The following is a 15539-nucleotide window of genomic DNA, read 5'->3' as shown; positions in this document are numbered from 1 at the left end:
ATGTTTGTCTTTTGTTGGACAAAGAAAAACAAAGGTTTTCCAAAAACATGAAATATTGAATCACACTTTGCTTTCGCTCCATGTGGAATCATAAAGAAATGACTCAACATGAAGCACCAAATTCTTTGGTTAAGGAACCTGGAAGCATCGACCTTGGAATAAAGAAAGGCCGCCATCAGAGGATGAGGATGAGGATGAGGAGAGGGTGAAGGTGACGGAGGAGGAAATGTGGTCGAGGACTGGCGCCACCAGAGGAAGAGTCTCTCTCTTTCCGGGCCTGAAATAAAGATCTCAGCCTGGACTCTTCCGGCATCGTCTGCTTTTTTAATCCCTGGACGCCTCCCTCTCGACCCTGAAGTGTGACCTCTGAGGCCCAAACACAGACTCATCAGCGCCTCAACAAAGGGCCTTTGCTCAAACACTTTGGCCTCAGCGTGACCTTTGATTGATCTTTACTCCACCAAGTTGTTCTCTACTTACGTCAAACACAAAGCATTCTTTTCCTACGACAACATCCTCCTCCCTGCAGCACGCCGCAGAACATCTGGACCCGACGGAGAAGAAGACGACGATCAACGCTCGCTGGGGGGGGGGGGGGGGCTCAGAGGAAAGGAGAGGGGGAGGAACACAGAGGAGCCCCCGCTGCTCCTCCGTGGGAAGCGAGCGGCTCCGAGCCCCCGGAGAGGCCACGAGGACCCCGCTATGTCCTAAGTGTTTGCACATGTGGACTTGGATGCTGAGCTGAGCCGCCCCCCCCCCCTCCCCTCCTTCCCCCCATGTGATTATTGCCCAAATGCTTTTCCACAGACATCCTGAGTGGAGCAGCTCGGCGTCCTCGATGGATTTCACATGTTCCTGCACAGACGGCTCGTTTCATTCCACGATACAAACTGTTTTAAAATTTAAAAAACAGTAACTTCAGGCTTTATATTATAATATTTAACGAGTTAAAAAACTTGTGGAGTGATTCTTTTGTATGGATTCAAAATATTTTACTTGTTTCAAATATACTTTCACTAAAACATTTTTTAAATTTGCTTTTCAAAAAGTAAAAAAGTTTTTGGTGCTAATTAGCAACCGCTAGCATGTTGAATATTAGCCTGTTAGCATTGTTGTTTTTTCTGACACAAATGAACTCTTTTAAAGTAGGTAAAGTATGCAGTGGAAGATATGATGGTGTAATGAAGCAGCAATTTCACTGTTTTCTCTCGTTTTATTGGGAGCCGAAGGGAGGACGCACACTTCACCTCATCCTCACACACCTGGTCGTCCCTTCGGTGCCTACAAAGTACTTCCTGCAGGAGCTACATCCATCATACACGTTAGAAACATTTAAAACAAAAATACAAATAAAAATGTACAACATACACTTGATATATATATTTATATATATATATAATATAATTTTTGCTCTTTTTTTACAGAGGTAAAAATTCTAAGCGTAAAAAAATGGGTCTAATTCAGTACAGGGATTTGTCTTCTTAATTTTTTCAATTTAAAAAAGGAGATAAACAGGATGCGTTCAGGCACTTGTTAATGGCTCTGACATGAGAGAACACACACACACACACACACACCCACACACACACACACATACACACACATACATACAGTTACCCGTCCCCGATGCATGGCCTCATCTAAAGATCTGATTACACTGGATAGATGTTGGTATATTCAGCTGATCTCAGTAGCTCTGCATAGAGGAGCAGGAGAGGGGAACGGGATTTGGGATAAACACACACACACACACACACACACACACACACACAGGTACAGAGGACAGGATGTGTGCGACTGACACAACCAGCGAAGGAAAAGGACATCCTCAGGCATTCTGCATTTCCACTAGTTAGAGACATTTCCTTGGCATAACAATCAGCGGTGGAGACACGTCTCCGGGACCCGAGTGCTTCTCAGATAAAGATTCTATTAATGCTTCAAAGCTCAACCCCGTACACAAAGGTTAAGGGTGGAATTGGTCAACTCCTGAAGACACGCAGGTGGGATGGCGTTTTGTACACACGTACATATCTGTGTGCGCGCATCTATTCATACAAATATCTGTGTATATAGATTTATATAATGTGTGTAAATATAAACGTATATAAACACACACATACGTATACACACACAGACACAACTACATACACACAACTTATAAATATTAGATCAACATTAGAGACAAAGCTGTTGAAACCACAGCAAGAGATGGTTAGCTCAGCTTAGCATAATGCTAATCTAGCTATAATTGTATATTATAGCTAGCAAGACCTGAATTCTCATGGGGTGAGAGCTCTAGCTGTTAACTCTAGGTATTAGCTTCATATATTAGCGTCAGGCATTAGCTTTAGGGTAGTATCTTTATATATTAGCTTTAGCTATTAGCATCAGCTTCAGCTATTAGCAGTGTGAAAAACGTTTGTTTTCAAAATGCATTAAAATGTTTGCTTTTCTTCCCATTGGCAAATGAGCCGGGTTTAAGCAGCATAATGTCATTGGAGATACATTTAGCTCTCAATGAACACTTGGTTGGGCCTCATCACCTAAAATTCCCATCGCAACAATTTCAAACATCTGGTACATAACAGATGTAACCTGTTAATTGTTTAAGAAGCACCAGCATGAGAATTTTGTCACAGTTGAACAGAGCGCGGATAGATTTCTGGTGTTTATGCTAAGCTAGCTAAGCTAAGCTAAGATAAGCTGCTCTCATGTGTCAGATTGTTCGTCTTTTATATATGAGACAACTTTTGAAACTGATTTATTGGTAAAAGAAGAGGTTTTTATAAAACATTTGAACTACTAAAGATCTCTCTGATGACTTTTTCGGAGACGTTTTATATAATTTAATGCGTATGTTCTGGACTCTACGGAGGGTCGCTGATTGTACATCGCACACAAACTGGACTTCACGCACTTTACGGGTTCCTCTTCATCACGACAAGAGTTGAAAACCTCCAAAGTCTATAAGAGCGCTCTGGCTTCTCGCCATCTTCAGAAGACGAAGATGAGGGCCGGACTCCACGTTTTAAGGCACCGGCTCTCTTTTGGATTTCAGTCCTCAAGGTTCATGCGAAGTGACCTTTAAAAGACTTTGGGTGATGGTCAAGTAGAATAAGCCCTCAAAGAGGCCGGACAGGTCGAGGCACTGATGAGAGAACAGGTGGAGCGGGGGGGGGGGGGGGGGGGGGGAGTGTCGTGGCAGCCTCACAGCCCAGCACCCTCTCCTCCGGCTGGTGGATCAATTCAGTGAGAAAATAAATAATAAAAACAGGATTCTTTGGGATTTTAGATTAGGATGAGTACCACGGTTGTATGAGCTTTACCATCAGCTGCAACACACACAATGAAAGGCCTCGGTGCACACTTTCAGCACGTACATGTACCACACACGCACACTCACACACACACACACACACACACAAGTTTAGTGTCTGATTCTCTTGTAGCTGGAGTTGAGCCTGATATTGGAATAGAATATAAAACAAAATGGCCAAGCTTACATCAAAAGGAGAACAAAAAACAGAGAAAAAAGAAACAATTCAAGTTCTTTGACGCCGATATCAGTGTACAAAGTATAAAGTACCTGCATATGTGATACATGACATATAGGTCAGCTATAGGATGAAAAAAGGCCCCCTGAAAACGAGAGCTGTCCTCGTGGAGAGAAGTGTCTGCCGTGAGGGGAGCTTATCTTCTCAGGCCGGTCACTAAATGCACCAACTGTTTATTCATTTTGGCTTATTTCAGTGTCTGGAATAAGCCCCCCCCCACCATCCCCCATCCTTCCCTGTGCTTGCGTTGGGTTGTTCGGTGTCTGTTTCCCGCTCAGCTCAGCGCTTTGTGGCGGCCGCCGCAGCAGCCGCACCGCAGCCCCGCCCGGTGGCAGGCGTGCAGCGGCGGGTAGAGGCAGAGGCAGGGCGCCACCAGAGACAAGCCGAGCAGAGCCAGCCAGCGCGAGCCCAGCCGCCCGCCGCCGCCCTCGCCTCCGTCGCAGGAGCAGGGGTCCGAGTAGTCCCCCTCCGGGTCGGACATGCAGTGGTAGAGCATGGTGTCCGCCAGCCACATGCAGCTGACCCGCCGGACGCACGCCCGCACGGGGTCCGGCGCGTCATGGCACCGCCCCCTCCGGTTGGCGGCCACGTAAAAGGCCTCGCCGCAGTGCTCGCACTGGGCGCGCTCCGGCTCATCCTCCGCCTTCCGCCCCTTACCGCCGTTTGCGGAGTGGGAGGAGCTCGGCAGGAAGGAGCGGGGCTGGGCGGACACGACGCACGAGCCGCCGTGGCCCCTGTTGTCCAAGGGTTCGAGGGCGGGGTCGGAGTACGAGGGCGAGAGGGCCGGCGCCAGCGGGTAGGTGTAGTCGTGCTTGCCCGCCTCCGTCTTGGCGAAGTGGAGGTAGGGGTCGGAGTCCGTCTGGATGAACTTGTCGCGCACGGTGGCGTGCCGGTAGTCCTCGTAGCCCTTGGGCAGGGAGCGGTGCGACGGGTGTCCATAGTGGCGCTCGGTGGTCCGCTCCCAGCTGCGCTCCCGGGGGTTGATGCGGACGATCTCATCGTCTTCATGAAAGGTGACTTGGCGAGGACGCCAAGACAGCGGCTGAAGAGAGAGACGAGAAATGATGTTTATGAACGTCTCGATCTTTCAGACACACCACGACAACCCGGACGTCCTTCCCCCACCTGGTCCACGCTGTAGGCCTCTGGGAGCCAGTAGGGGTTGTGGAGGTCGTGGCGATGTCCCAGCAGGCACTTGTGTCTCTGCGGCGGGGGCGAGGGCTCTGGCGGCTCCAGTTTCTGGGAGGAGTTGGACGAGCTGTCCGTGGTGTTCTGAGGACACAAACAAACACAGGATGCCGGCTGAAACGCTGCCCTGCGATTGGACGAGCCGGACAAACAGTTTGTGCCAGAGGACGCCGTGATTGGACAAACAAAAACAGGAAGACTTCGGGCGCAGCTCGGATTGGGAAAACAGGAAGTCACCTGATCCACATTTGGATCTTTGTGGGCGAGTTAAAATATAAAAAAAGGGTAGATGAAGGTAGATGGAGGTAGATGGAGGTAGATGAAGGTAGATGGAGGTAGATGAAGGTAGATGGAGGTAGATGGAGGTAGATGGAGGTAGATGGAGGTAGATGGAGGTAGATGAAGGTAGATGGAGGCATCCTTCCCTTCTATGTGTGTATGAACAGCCGTCCCCGTAACGTAAACTATGGCAATGTCAGACGGTGCGTTGGGGTCGGCCTCATCCCCTGTGTGTGTGTGTGTCTGTCTGTGTGTGTGTGTGTGTGTGTGTGTGTGTGTGTGTGTGTGTGTGTCAACCCTTAATAATCACAGCGTCTTACTGGTTGAGTAAAAAACAACTAGATTAAAATGGTTGCGTCCACCAGAACACTACACCACTACATCACTCCGCTCCCCACATGGATGCCGCCATGCTGAGAATCTTTCTTTTAAAGCCCTCAGAGCAGCCGGCCAAAAATAACACCACACGCTGCCTCCGGCCCCCCCTGGAGAAGACATTACCAGTAAGGGAGGGGGGCGGTTTCAAACCGGTACCACTCTGGCCTCGCCGGCCACAACTGATTCAAAACACAGCGGCAGACTGGACAAGAGACAGAGACGGGACAGACAGAGACACACAGACAGACACACACAGACAGAGACACACAGACAGACACACACAGACAGAGAGACACACAGACAGACAGAGAGACACACAGACAGACACACACAGACAGAGACACACACAGACAGACAGAGAGACACACAGACAGACACACACAGACAGAGACACACACAGACAGACACACACAGACAGAGAGACACACAGACAGACAGAGAGACACACAGACAGACACACACAGACAGAGACACACAGACAGACACACACAGACAGAGAGACACACAGACAGACAGAGAGACACACAGACAGACACACACAGACAGAGACACACACAGACAGACAGAGAGACACACAGACAGAGACACACACAGACAGACACACACAGACAGACACACAGACAGACAGAGAGACACACAGACAGACACACACAGACAGAGACACACACAGACAGACACACACAGACAGAGACACACACAGACAGACACACACAGACAGACACACAGACAGACAGAGAGACACACAGACAGACACACACAGACAGAGACACACACAGACAGACAGAGACACACACACACACACACAGACAGAGACAGACACACACAGACAGACAGAGACACACACACACACACACAGACAGACACACACAGACAGACAGCGAGTTGAGGGGGAGAGTTTGTATTTCTGGACTTCCTCCCTCTGTGTATTCTGTCCCAAGGCTGGACAGGGGGCATTTCAAGTTATTTTTTGACACAAAACATGTCACCGACTCAGAAGCCCAGGGGGGGTCAGAGGGGACGGGGGGGGACGGAGGGGGGGTCCATCCTTCATCTGGGCTCTCCTGAGACGAGCCCAGAATTGCTCTCCCTTGTTGTGAATGAAGCCAAAATAGAGAGCAAGGGAGAGACGTGCTGAAGGGGGGGGGTTGGGTTAAGTTTAGGTTAGCCGAAGGTGGAATTGTTTAGGATAGCATGTCCCCCCCCCCCCCTCCAAAGGCTGTAAATCTCCCACGCATCTCTCGCTGTCTCCGCCTCGTGGACTGTGACCATCGAGAGGAGTCACGCCTCGAATCAACATCCTTCTGTACTGGAACCCTCCCACACATTAGCATTTTGAATCGGCTAATGATGATGCTAAGCTACGTTCCTCAGAGACTTATGGCACATTTTAGTGACTTTTATATTTCCTATAACTGGAACTTTGTGCGACGTTTTTCACAGCCGTCTGAACCCTGAAGATCGCAATATAATATTTTCTATTATTTATTTATAATTACGTATCTATATAAGACGTGTGTGCAAATAGCTAGCTGCTAGCTATCTGCTAGCGTCGCCCGGGTGGTGCGTTCAAGTGCACATTTTAAGCAGGTTTTACGAGAAAACACCTTTGTTTGGTCCTAGTTTTGGGGGTTTCAGCTCAAAATTAATGGATGAACAGGATTAGATTTTTTTTAAAGCAGTGTTCAAACTTTGTTAGAAAGAATCCTTCAAGTAGAAATATGGAGGCTTACTCCCTGTTTGTTTTATTATGAGTTTTCATTGAGCTTTAACAAGTGAGAAGATTAGTCTCAACAGCGGATTTGGATAAAAAGGTCTTTCTTTCCAACTCGGGGAGGGGGGGCAGGGGGGGTGTTAGTGTGTACACTCCCAGGAGGAGCAGCTATTGGCCCTTACAGACAGCTCGAGTCAAAGATGAACCACGAGGTACTTCCTCTCGTAAATCACCCCCCCCCCCCCCTAAGCTGGGAAACAGCTGCTGCTTTGGTGGCCGTTCTGTCTCTTTTTTTCTTGTTTCCTTCTCTTAACCGGGCGGGTGGAGAGGGAGGGGGGGGGGATACAGGAAGTGACCTTGTGACCCCGGCTGCTGCTGCTCCTGGTCTCAGGTTACAGAGTGGGTGGGGGGAGTGGGGGGGGGGTCCTCCATGCTAAGTTAGGGTAGAGAGGCACTGACTTGGATTCCAACAACACTTGAAGCTGTGTTTAACTCTCACGTGGACCTTAAAATAAACGGATTTCTGCTGCAAACTGAAATAACCGAATCACGATGGAGCTCTGCAAACGCTGTGTGGAGTTTGGATTCATCGGGGCCGTCGTTTCCCCACACTGTTCGTGCCACACAACGAGTCCGTTTGACTTCCAGAGTTGAGGTCAAAGTCCGTTTTTTGTCATGCTGAGCGGAGCCTTCAGGGCGCTGCGACCCCCTTATCGAGCCCCCCGGGGGGGGGCGTCGCATTCACAAACAGATCTCAGGTCAGAGGAGGAGGAGGAGCTTACGGTGAAGACGTCGTCGTCTCCCAGCTCGCCCTCGTTCTGCAGCGCCGTGGAGGAGGTCGTGGAGCCTGCAGAGAGGAGACCAGCCGTCAACTCAAGAGGACGTTTGCAGCTTTGTCAAGAAAGTGATTCTCAGAATCAGCTCGTCAAGGTTTTACAAGCAAAATAAACGCGTTTGCAGCCACGTCCTCACGGGACATTTGATTCTTACGATACGACGGAGAGACTAAAACTGGGTGCTACCTTCAGCCAGGTCCTCGATGGCCTTCCGGACGCCTCGCTCGAACGCTCTGGCGTCCGCCGGACTCTGGAAGGACAGCCCGCACTTCCTGTCCTCCACCTTCCAGTGGTGGAAGGTGGGCGTGGCCACGGTGTACAGGAGGTCCTTCCTCAGCGGACAGTCCAGGATCACCTGTGACCAAGGAGGAAAAAACATACCATCTATTCCCCATCCTTGTTGACCTTTGACCCCCCCCCGTCGCCGCGCTCTTCACCTGTTTGTCCCGCAGCCGCTCGCCGCGGATGAGGAAGTGGGGGCAACCGAAGGGCAGCGCGGGCGCCAGCTCGGGGGGCAGCAGGCGGCACACGCCGACCCGGCTCAGAGCCCCCCCGTCCTGGGCCAGCCAGCCGCCGCTCGAGTCGTCCCGCGTCATCACCACCGCTTTCACACGCACGATGTAGCTGTCACTGTGGGAGGGGGGACAAATGGCGTGCGTTGTTATATTCAGCGCAGCAATATGAGAACGAAGGCTTGGCGCCGTGAGGTTTCGTTTCCCGGTGAAATCCTCCAGCGGGTTCTGCATCTCGAGAATTTATTTTGAGCCGCGCCAGATTCTGCATCTCGTCTCCACGGCGACTGACTACCTGTTATCTGAAGGCCATGACACCTGAGGGACACCTGAGGGACACCTGAGGGACACGTGAGCTACAGAAGATCCACCTCCTGGCCTTAGATCTTAGTTTGCATCACATGCTAAAAAACATCTAAATTGATATTTAAAACAAAGTAATTGTCAAATTAAGAGACGAGAAACAATATCAAATATTTCTACAGAAATCTCGATTATAAAATATAAATGATATGTGAAGAATTTGCACAATGTGCTTTTAGCTCCAATAAAGATAAAAACGGTGTATTGTGACACAACAAAGACCTTTTGCATTCTTCCCTCCAGACGTCTGCTTCATCCTGTAAAACCTTCACGTCCCTAACGAGTCGCTAACCAGTTTATTACAGCTAATTATGGATAATAACGGAGGTGGATTCACGCTGGGGGCAGAATGTTTGAGGGCGTCTCTCAAAGTCACGACTCGGCCGTCCTCGCTGTGTCCAGGTGGGAGGTGTCGCATCGGGACCCGAAGAAGGAAAAAACTCTCTCTCGCTTTGAAGTAAATATATGTGTATATACATATATATATATATATTTATATATATCACTATATGCTTTAAAACGTCAACCACAGAGCCTGAATGTTCCTCCACCTCAAAGCGGTTTATCGACTCAATAAATAATAGAAATAAATTGCTTCATTTCATTAATGAGTTATAGACATTTATCTTATAATGAAAACACTGAAAAGAAAAGCTTCTGTTCTGATGCAAACCTTTTCCTTTACTGCCCGTAAACCAATAAATAACTAAAGTGTCTGTACTTTTAACTATATTAATATTCTCAAGTCATTCTACTTTTTGTTGGTTAAAAGTCCTCCTTTCTTTGTCTTCAGAGGGAGGAAAGAGAAACATAGAGAGAGAGGGAGGGAGGTGTTATATAATTAGAACACACACACACACACACACACACACACACACACACACACGGTCAGACTGGTTGAGCAGCTTCCCGCCCACACACACATTCATAAAAGCTACTGAATGACAGACGGAAGACAAACACATCGAGCTGAAAAGCAACTGCAGATTCTCCTTCAACGTTTGAGCCTTTGTGTAAACACACACACACACACTCACACTCACAGACACACACACACACACACACTCACAGACACACACACACGCACGCACGCACAGACACACACGCACTCACACGCACACACACAGACACACACACGCACACACGCACTCACACGCACACACACAGACACACACACGCACACACACGCACTCACACGCACACACACAGACACACACACGCACACACACACACACGCACTCACACACCCCCTGAATCCCCCTTATCATAGTTAAGACTTTCCATTCAGATATTAAAAGCTTGGATAATAGTCATTTATTTCATGCAGAAGTAGGAAGTCGCTCCTTTGTTTTCACACAACAACATTCTTCCATTAGCCACAAGTCAGTCAACTTTTATTTCTTTTATGGCCTTTTCACTCTCAGGATCTCTGCAAAACGCAGGTGCAAACTGCTTGAAGAGGAACGCAGTCCTTCAGAGGCTCTGGAGGACTGGGGGCTCTTCTGGGGGGGGGGGGGGGTGACCTCGCTGTCACTTATGTGTAATAACATTAACCATAACTTCACCTGACAGGAAACAGGAAGTCGTCGCTCTCTGGATGAGCTCTTGGCCACATTTGGGCTGACTGCTGACCCTCGTTTGGCCCCATAATCTATAATCTATAATCTGTAATCTATAATCCGTAAATCTGTAATTGCTAATCTGTAATTGGTGGTTGGGAGCAAACAGGCGACCAGCAGCACAAACACACTCGATGAGCTGAGATGGTGTTTCGGGGGTTTATTTAAACGGCTTTAAGAGGCCCGTCTGAGTCTCAGTCCTCGCTTGGTGGATCTCACACGTGACGGCGCTCTGCAGGAGGCGTGATGTTTGGACCCAGATCTCAGGTCGGGTCACAATGTCGGGTCACAATGTAGAACCAAAAGAGCCGTCGACACCGACAGCTGTTAAAGAAAAAAAGGCTGCTGTCCTCCACAGTGACTAAAGACCTGCTTCACCTGCACAGCGTCCCGCGCTTCTGTGAGTAAAGACTGGGTCACTGCGCTCGGTGACGGGGGGGACACCTGCGAGCCACGCCAATGACCCCCCCCCTTTCAACTAGATGGACTTGTGTGCCTGTAGTCTGTATTTAGGATCAGAAGACCTTCTTGAATGCATCCCTGTGAGGGTGTTCTTCCATGGGGGGGTGGACCCTGCAAATACCTGATGGGCCTGTAATAAAGCAGTAAGGGGGGGGGGGGGCTGCTATCAGGTCTGGATTCCAGCTCATGTGGGGCAGATAAAAAGGCCGGTGAGGGCGACTCAGCTGTGTGTGATAAAGGCGGTCTAAACTTCCTCTGATAAGGAACCACTGGACGCACCCACACACACACACACACACACCCACACACACACACACACACACACACACACACAGACACACAGACCCATAAACACACCCACCCACACACACCACACCCACATACACCCACACACACCCCCACCCACACGCACACACACACACACACAGAACCCATAAACACACCCACCCACACACACCCCCACACACACCCATAAACCCACCCACACGCTCACACACACACAGAAATGTAAAGTTTGTTTATCTGTGGATCTGAAGGGTTTGAAACAGCTCCGTCTCTGATGCTAAGCTAATTAGCATCGAGGCTCAGAAGCTGCTTTGTTCCTCGTCTCCAAAGACATTTCCCCATCTTTAATGTTGGTGTGAACAAACTTTGTCACAAATTGTGTAGAGAATTGAATTAGTATTCAACCTTTAAGAAGCAGATCGATCACTTAAATAAACTGTGGAACCATATCTGTAGCTACTTGAGGACCAACGTTACAGAGATACGTTCTTCAACCTTCTTCTCAGCTTCCGTTCACACAGAGAGAGAGAGTGGTGGGGGAGGAGAGTTCATTCACAACTATTGACCCCATTAAGGCTAGATCCTGTCGATCGGCTACAGTTAAATGGACCCCCCCCCACCGAGGACCGATGAGTTCCGACCTCATCACAGTTCATTGTGTCCGTTTGGTTCTAATCTGCAGCCCGTGTTTGTGTGGTTTGATCTTTAATTATTTTAAAGTAATGGTCGCCCTCTCGTTTGCGGGTTTGGGTCTACCTTTAGTCTGATTTAAACACAAGGGGTCAAAGGTCACCGAGTTCAGAATCGGCAGCGTTGTGTGCTTGCTGCGTCGAGGGGAAAAACAGAAACTCAGGCTCTTAGAATCCTGGCCGTCCAGTCAGCTGATGAGCACAGATCAGTTTGTTTTTTTTAAAGAAGAGGCCAACAATGGGCGGCCATTGTTTGGTCTCCAGATATAAACCGTTACATAAAAGCTCCAGAACCGGGACGAGCTGCTCTGTGAAACACAGGAAACCCTGTGAGCGAGGGTCCGTTCCACATGATGTGAGTGTGTGTGTGTGCAGGGGGGAGGACACACAAGGGAGGACGTCCTCTGGGTCCACACAGCGTCTTAATGTGGACACACATCCATCGCTGATTAAGATCCACCTTTTTCTTCTCGCTACACAGAATGCAATGTTTCATGAGCGGACAGCTGACTGATGAATGCAACACGTCCAGGGCGTCCGGCCTGTTGATGCATTGTGGGAAATGTAGGAGGCGGCCTGATGTCGGCTCTCTCCCTGGTTTCGTGGTCCACGTCGGTCGCCTCGGCGAATCGATCCATCCGTGGCACGAGGGTCCGAGCCCATTACTCTCAAGTCGAGTCATGTGAGCCGAGCCCCCCCCCACCCCCCCCCCGGCCGTGTGAGAAGATGCGTAGCTCTTCTGGAGGCGTCCTTCTGCCACGTTTGTTGAAAGGCCTCGCTGGCGTGTGAGGAACAGACCCCGCAAACGCTGCCCGGCGATGGATTATATATCTACGATGACCTCAGCTGAAGGTCAGCGAGCAAACTGACTGTGCACATGCTGACCCTGCAGCATGTCCAGATCAATACACCCGGTGTGTGTGTGTGTGTGTGTGTGTCACACAGAAACTCGGAGCGAGGCCTTCAGATGTGCCTCCTCGGGAAGAAAGGAAGGGACTCCATAGATGGTCAGGTTGTGAAATATCTGACCTCCGACACATTTAAACCATCAGCAGGAAGCGGCGGGTTGCTGCACCTCTTAACTCCACTCAGAGGGCATGAAAAGGTGTGTCTTTTATTTCCTGAGCCGGGCCTCGATCCGATAGCACACGTTTAGTTCTGATAAGAAAGCCACAAACTAGCAGATAACGCTGAGCAACGATTCATTTTCTTCCGGTAATGAGACGATAAACGTCTTTTGTGTGACGCAGCAGCACCACACGTGTCGCTGTCCAGTTTCACAATGGACTTGTGACAAATTGTTCAAATGTGCAGCGCGTGGCAGGAAGGAATAAAGCATGAATAAAGCCCGTCTCTCATTAGGCCCGTTGGACTGTGTCTGTCCACCGCTGTACAAGATGCTTCCGTTCAGGTCCAGAGGAGCCAGGTGAGATTCCAGTTAAAGTGTAAATAGACAGGATTAGAAAAGCGAAGCTGTGTTTTTATGGGATTGGTGGAATAAATAAACTTCAATCTTCTTAAAGGCTTTTTAAGAAGGTCGATTAACTCTTACGTGGATAAAATGGTCTGTGGGAGGATTCTTTTCTACATTATCATGGAGACAAAAAGCTTTTGTTTTTTTAACGGAAGTCAGATGCCCGTCACGTGGTGGGCGTGACCCAATTTCACCACACCGTGTGAAAATACCCCCCCCCCCCTCCCCAAGGCGACCCGCGGTCTGTGAAAGGGTAGAGAACCTTTTTTTATGAATGAGCCGGCGTCACGCCACAGCAGCCCCCCCCCCCTCATACTCCCCCCCAATGCCCTTCGACCGACAGAGGTCCGCAAAGCGCCCCCCCCCCAGAGCTTCCTCCTCGGTGGAGGCTAATTTTAAGCTTTCCATGCAGCGCCTCCATATAGGCCAGTGGGGACAGACTGAGGGACACAGTGAGGGACACAGTGAGGGACAGACTGAGGGACACACTGAGGGACAGACTGAGGGACAGACTGAGGGACAGACTGAGGGACACAGTGAGGGACACAGTGAGGGACACACTGAGGGACAGACTGAGGGACACAGTGAGGGACACAGTGAGGGACAGACTGAGGGACAGACTGAGGGACACACTGAGGGACAGACTGAGGGACAGACTGAGGGACACACTGAGGGACAGACTGAGGGACAGACTGCCATTCGTTTTTTTCTTTCAGCCTAATCGCGGGTTTGTTTTTATGAATGGGGGGTTTATGCAAATGAGGGCGATTGAGAAAGAGATGGCGGATGAAGCGTATCGGATATCTCACATCCTGTGAGCTCCCCCCCCCGTCCCGCCCCCCCCCCCCCCCCCGCTGGAGGCACACACAGATGTGACCAAATAACGAGCCGCCTCGTGGGCCGTCGGCTTCTTGTTTTCTCTCTTTCCTTTGGAGCGTTATTTATAAGAGGTGGACCTTCAGGGCGGGTTCGAGTTCCTAAGTTACGCTGCAACAGGGCTGCCCCCCTCCCCCCAAGCCCCCCTCCACCCTCGTACAGATCCTTTCAGAAAATGTTTCCGATCCACCCACGCCCCCCCCCCTTTTTCTCGAGACTAGTCGGTACACCGCGCGGGGAAAAAGCGACGCTTCACTCCACGAATCCACCGTGAAATACACGCGTTACACACCGCACTTTAACCAGGGGTAGACGGCTCTGCACACTCCAGCAAGTCCCCCCCCCCCCCCCGATCTCCAACTTGTAGCCGTGCCTGTGTGTGTGTGTGTGTGTGGGGGGGGGGGGGGGGTACTCACTCGTTCGGGTGTGTTTCTTCTATCATTGTCCCGGATCACCTCAGGTTGAGCACCGCGGCGGTTGCACACTTTTCGCTCGTCATTCTTCCGCCGATCCGGTCTCCAGTTGCGCATAAATTCCTCCCTTTTGCGCCTTTTGTGCGAGCGTCGGGCTCAGTCTTCCTTTTTCCTCACTTTTCTCTCTCTCTTTCTACCCCCCCCCTCCTGAAGCCACACCGTTCCTCCCGAGGTTCTGTTCTTCTGGATCGCGGGTTTCCTAAAAGTTCCCCATCGCTTCCAGTTCGGATAAAGCAATGCAGGATGATTTAGTAGCGAGGATCCAGCTCTTCCCCTCGCTATAACACCCCCCCCCCCCTCTGCCTTTCTCCCACCCCCAAACACACGCACACACACACTAACACACACTCCGGTGTTTAGGTCCCAGAGCGCATGTTTGGGTCGCCGATGAGTCCGGTTCCAGCTGTGCGTAAAAAGGCAGAAGCGCGTCGTCGCTGCGGTACCGAGGGGTGGCCCCGCTAGAGCCCCATCTCTCTCTACTCCATGTTGGATTGCAGGCAGCCGAGCAGCTCCAACGACGCCGGGGGAGGGAGGAGGAGGAGGGAGGGAAGGGGGGGGGGAGTGCAGGGCGGAAGCGGTGACGTCGGTCTACATTTTGGTTGAGGGCCCATGCGCCGTAGGGGCCCCCCTTGATAGACGACCCCTCCTCCTCCTCCTCCCTCCTTTCTCCTCCACCGGATCCTTCGTTTCCAATCCGGACGTGTCACCTTTGTTCTCAGTGCGGATCTTCCGTCTGTCATTGTGTAGCTATTTATTTATTTATAGATTCCAGGGAATAAATACATACACAGTAAATATATGTCCATTATATTTGAAGCCTGATAAAATATGTATCGA

The 15539-nt window shown here is 50.3% G+C and overlaps 1 protein-coding gene across 1 annotated transcript; it reads right to left on the bottom strand.

Annotated features, from left to right (window-relative positions):
* Positions 1-1745: 1745 nt before the first annotated feature.
* Positions 1746-15227, bottom strand: LOC119213852 (sprouty-related, EVH1 domain-containing protein 2-like). Its single transcript, XM_037465019.2, has 6 exons — positions 14646-15227; positions 8387-8579; positions 8136-8304; positions 7896-7960; positions 4683-4829; positions 1746-4599 (listed from the first exon to the last, which is right to left on the bottom strand). Exons 1-6 carry the CDS (start codon positions 14669-14671, stop codon positions 3832-3834), a joined length of 1368 nt encoding a protein of 455 aa, XP_037320916.2. The 5' UTR covers positions 14672-15227; the 3' UTR covers positions 1746-3831.
* Positions 15228-15539: the final 312 nt, after the last annotated feature.

Source organism: Pungitius pungitius, chromosome 13, assembly GCF_949316345.1.
Source record: "Pungitius pungitius chromosome 13, fPunPun2.1, whole genome shotgun sequence".
In the NCBI taxonomy this organism is placed as follows: domain Eukaryota; kingdom Metazoa; phylum Chordata; class Actinopteri; order Perciformes; family Gasterosteidae; genus Pungitius; species Pungitius pungitius.
The sequence above is the reverse complement of the archived record's forward strand: the minus strand, read 5'-3'. Positions and strand labels throughout refer to the sequence as shown.

Bases quoted from the DNA above. Each gene is read 5' to 3' on its own strand.
- LOC119213852 (XM_037465019.2), bottom strand. From the start codon at position 14,671: ATGATAGAAGAAACACACCCGAACGA. The intron at 8,580-14,645 runs GTGAGTACCCCC...CCCCTCCCACAG, and splicing joins GAAGAAACACACCCGAACGA to TGACAGCTACATCGTGCGTG. The intron at 7,961-8,135 runs GTAGCACCCAGT...TCCTCTCTGCAG, and splicing joins CATCGAGGACCTGGCTGAAG to GCTCCACGACCTCCTCCACG.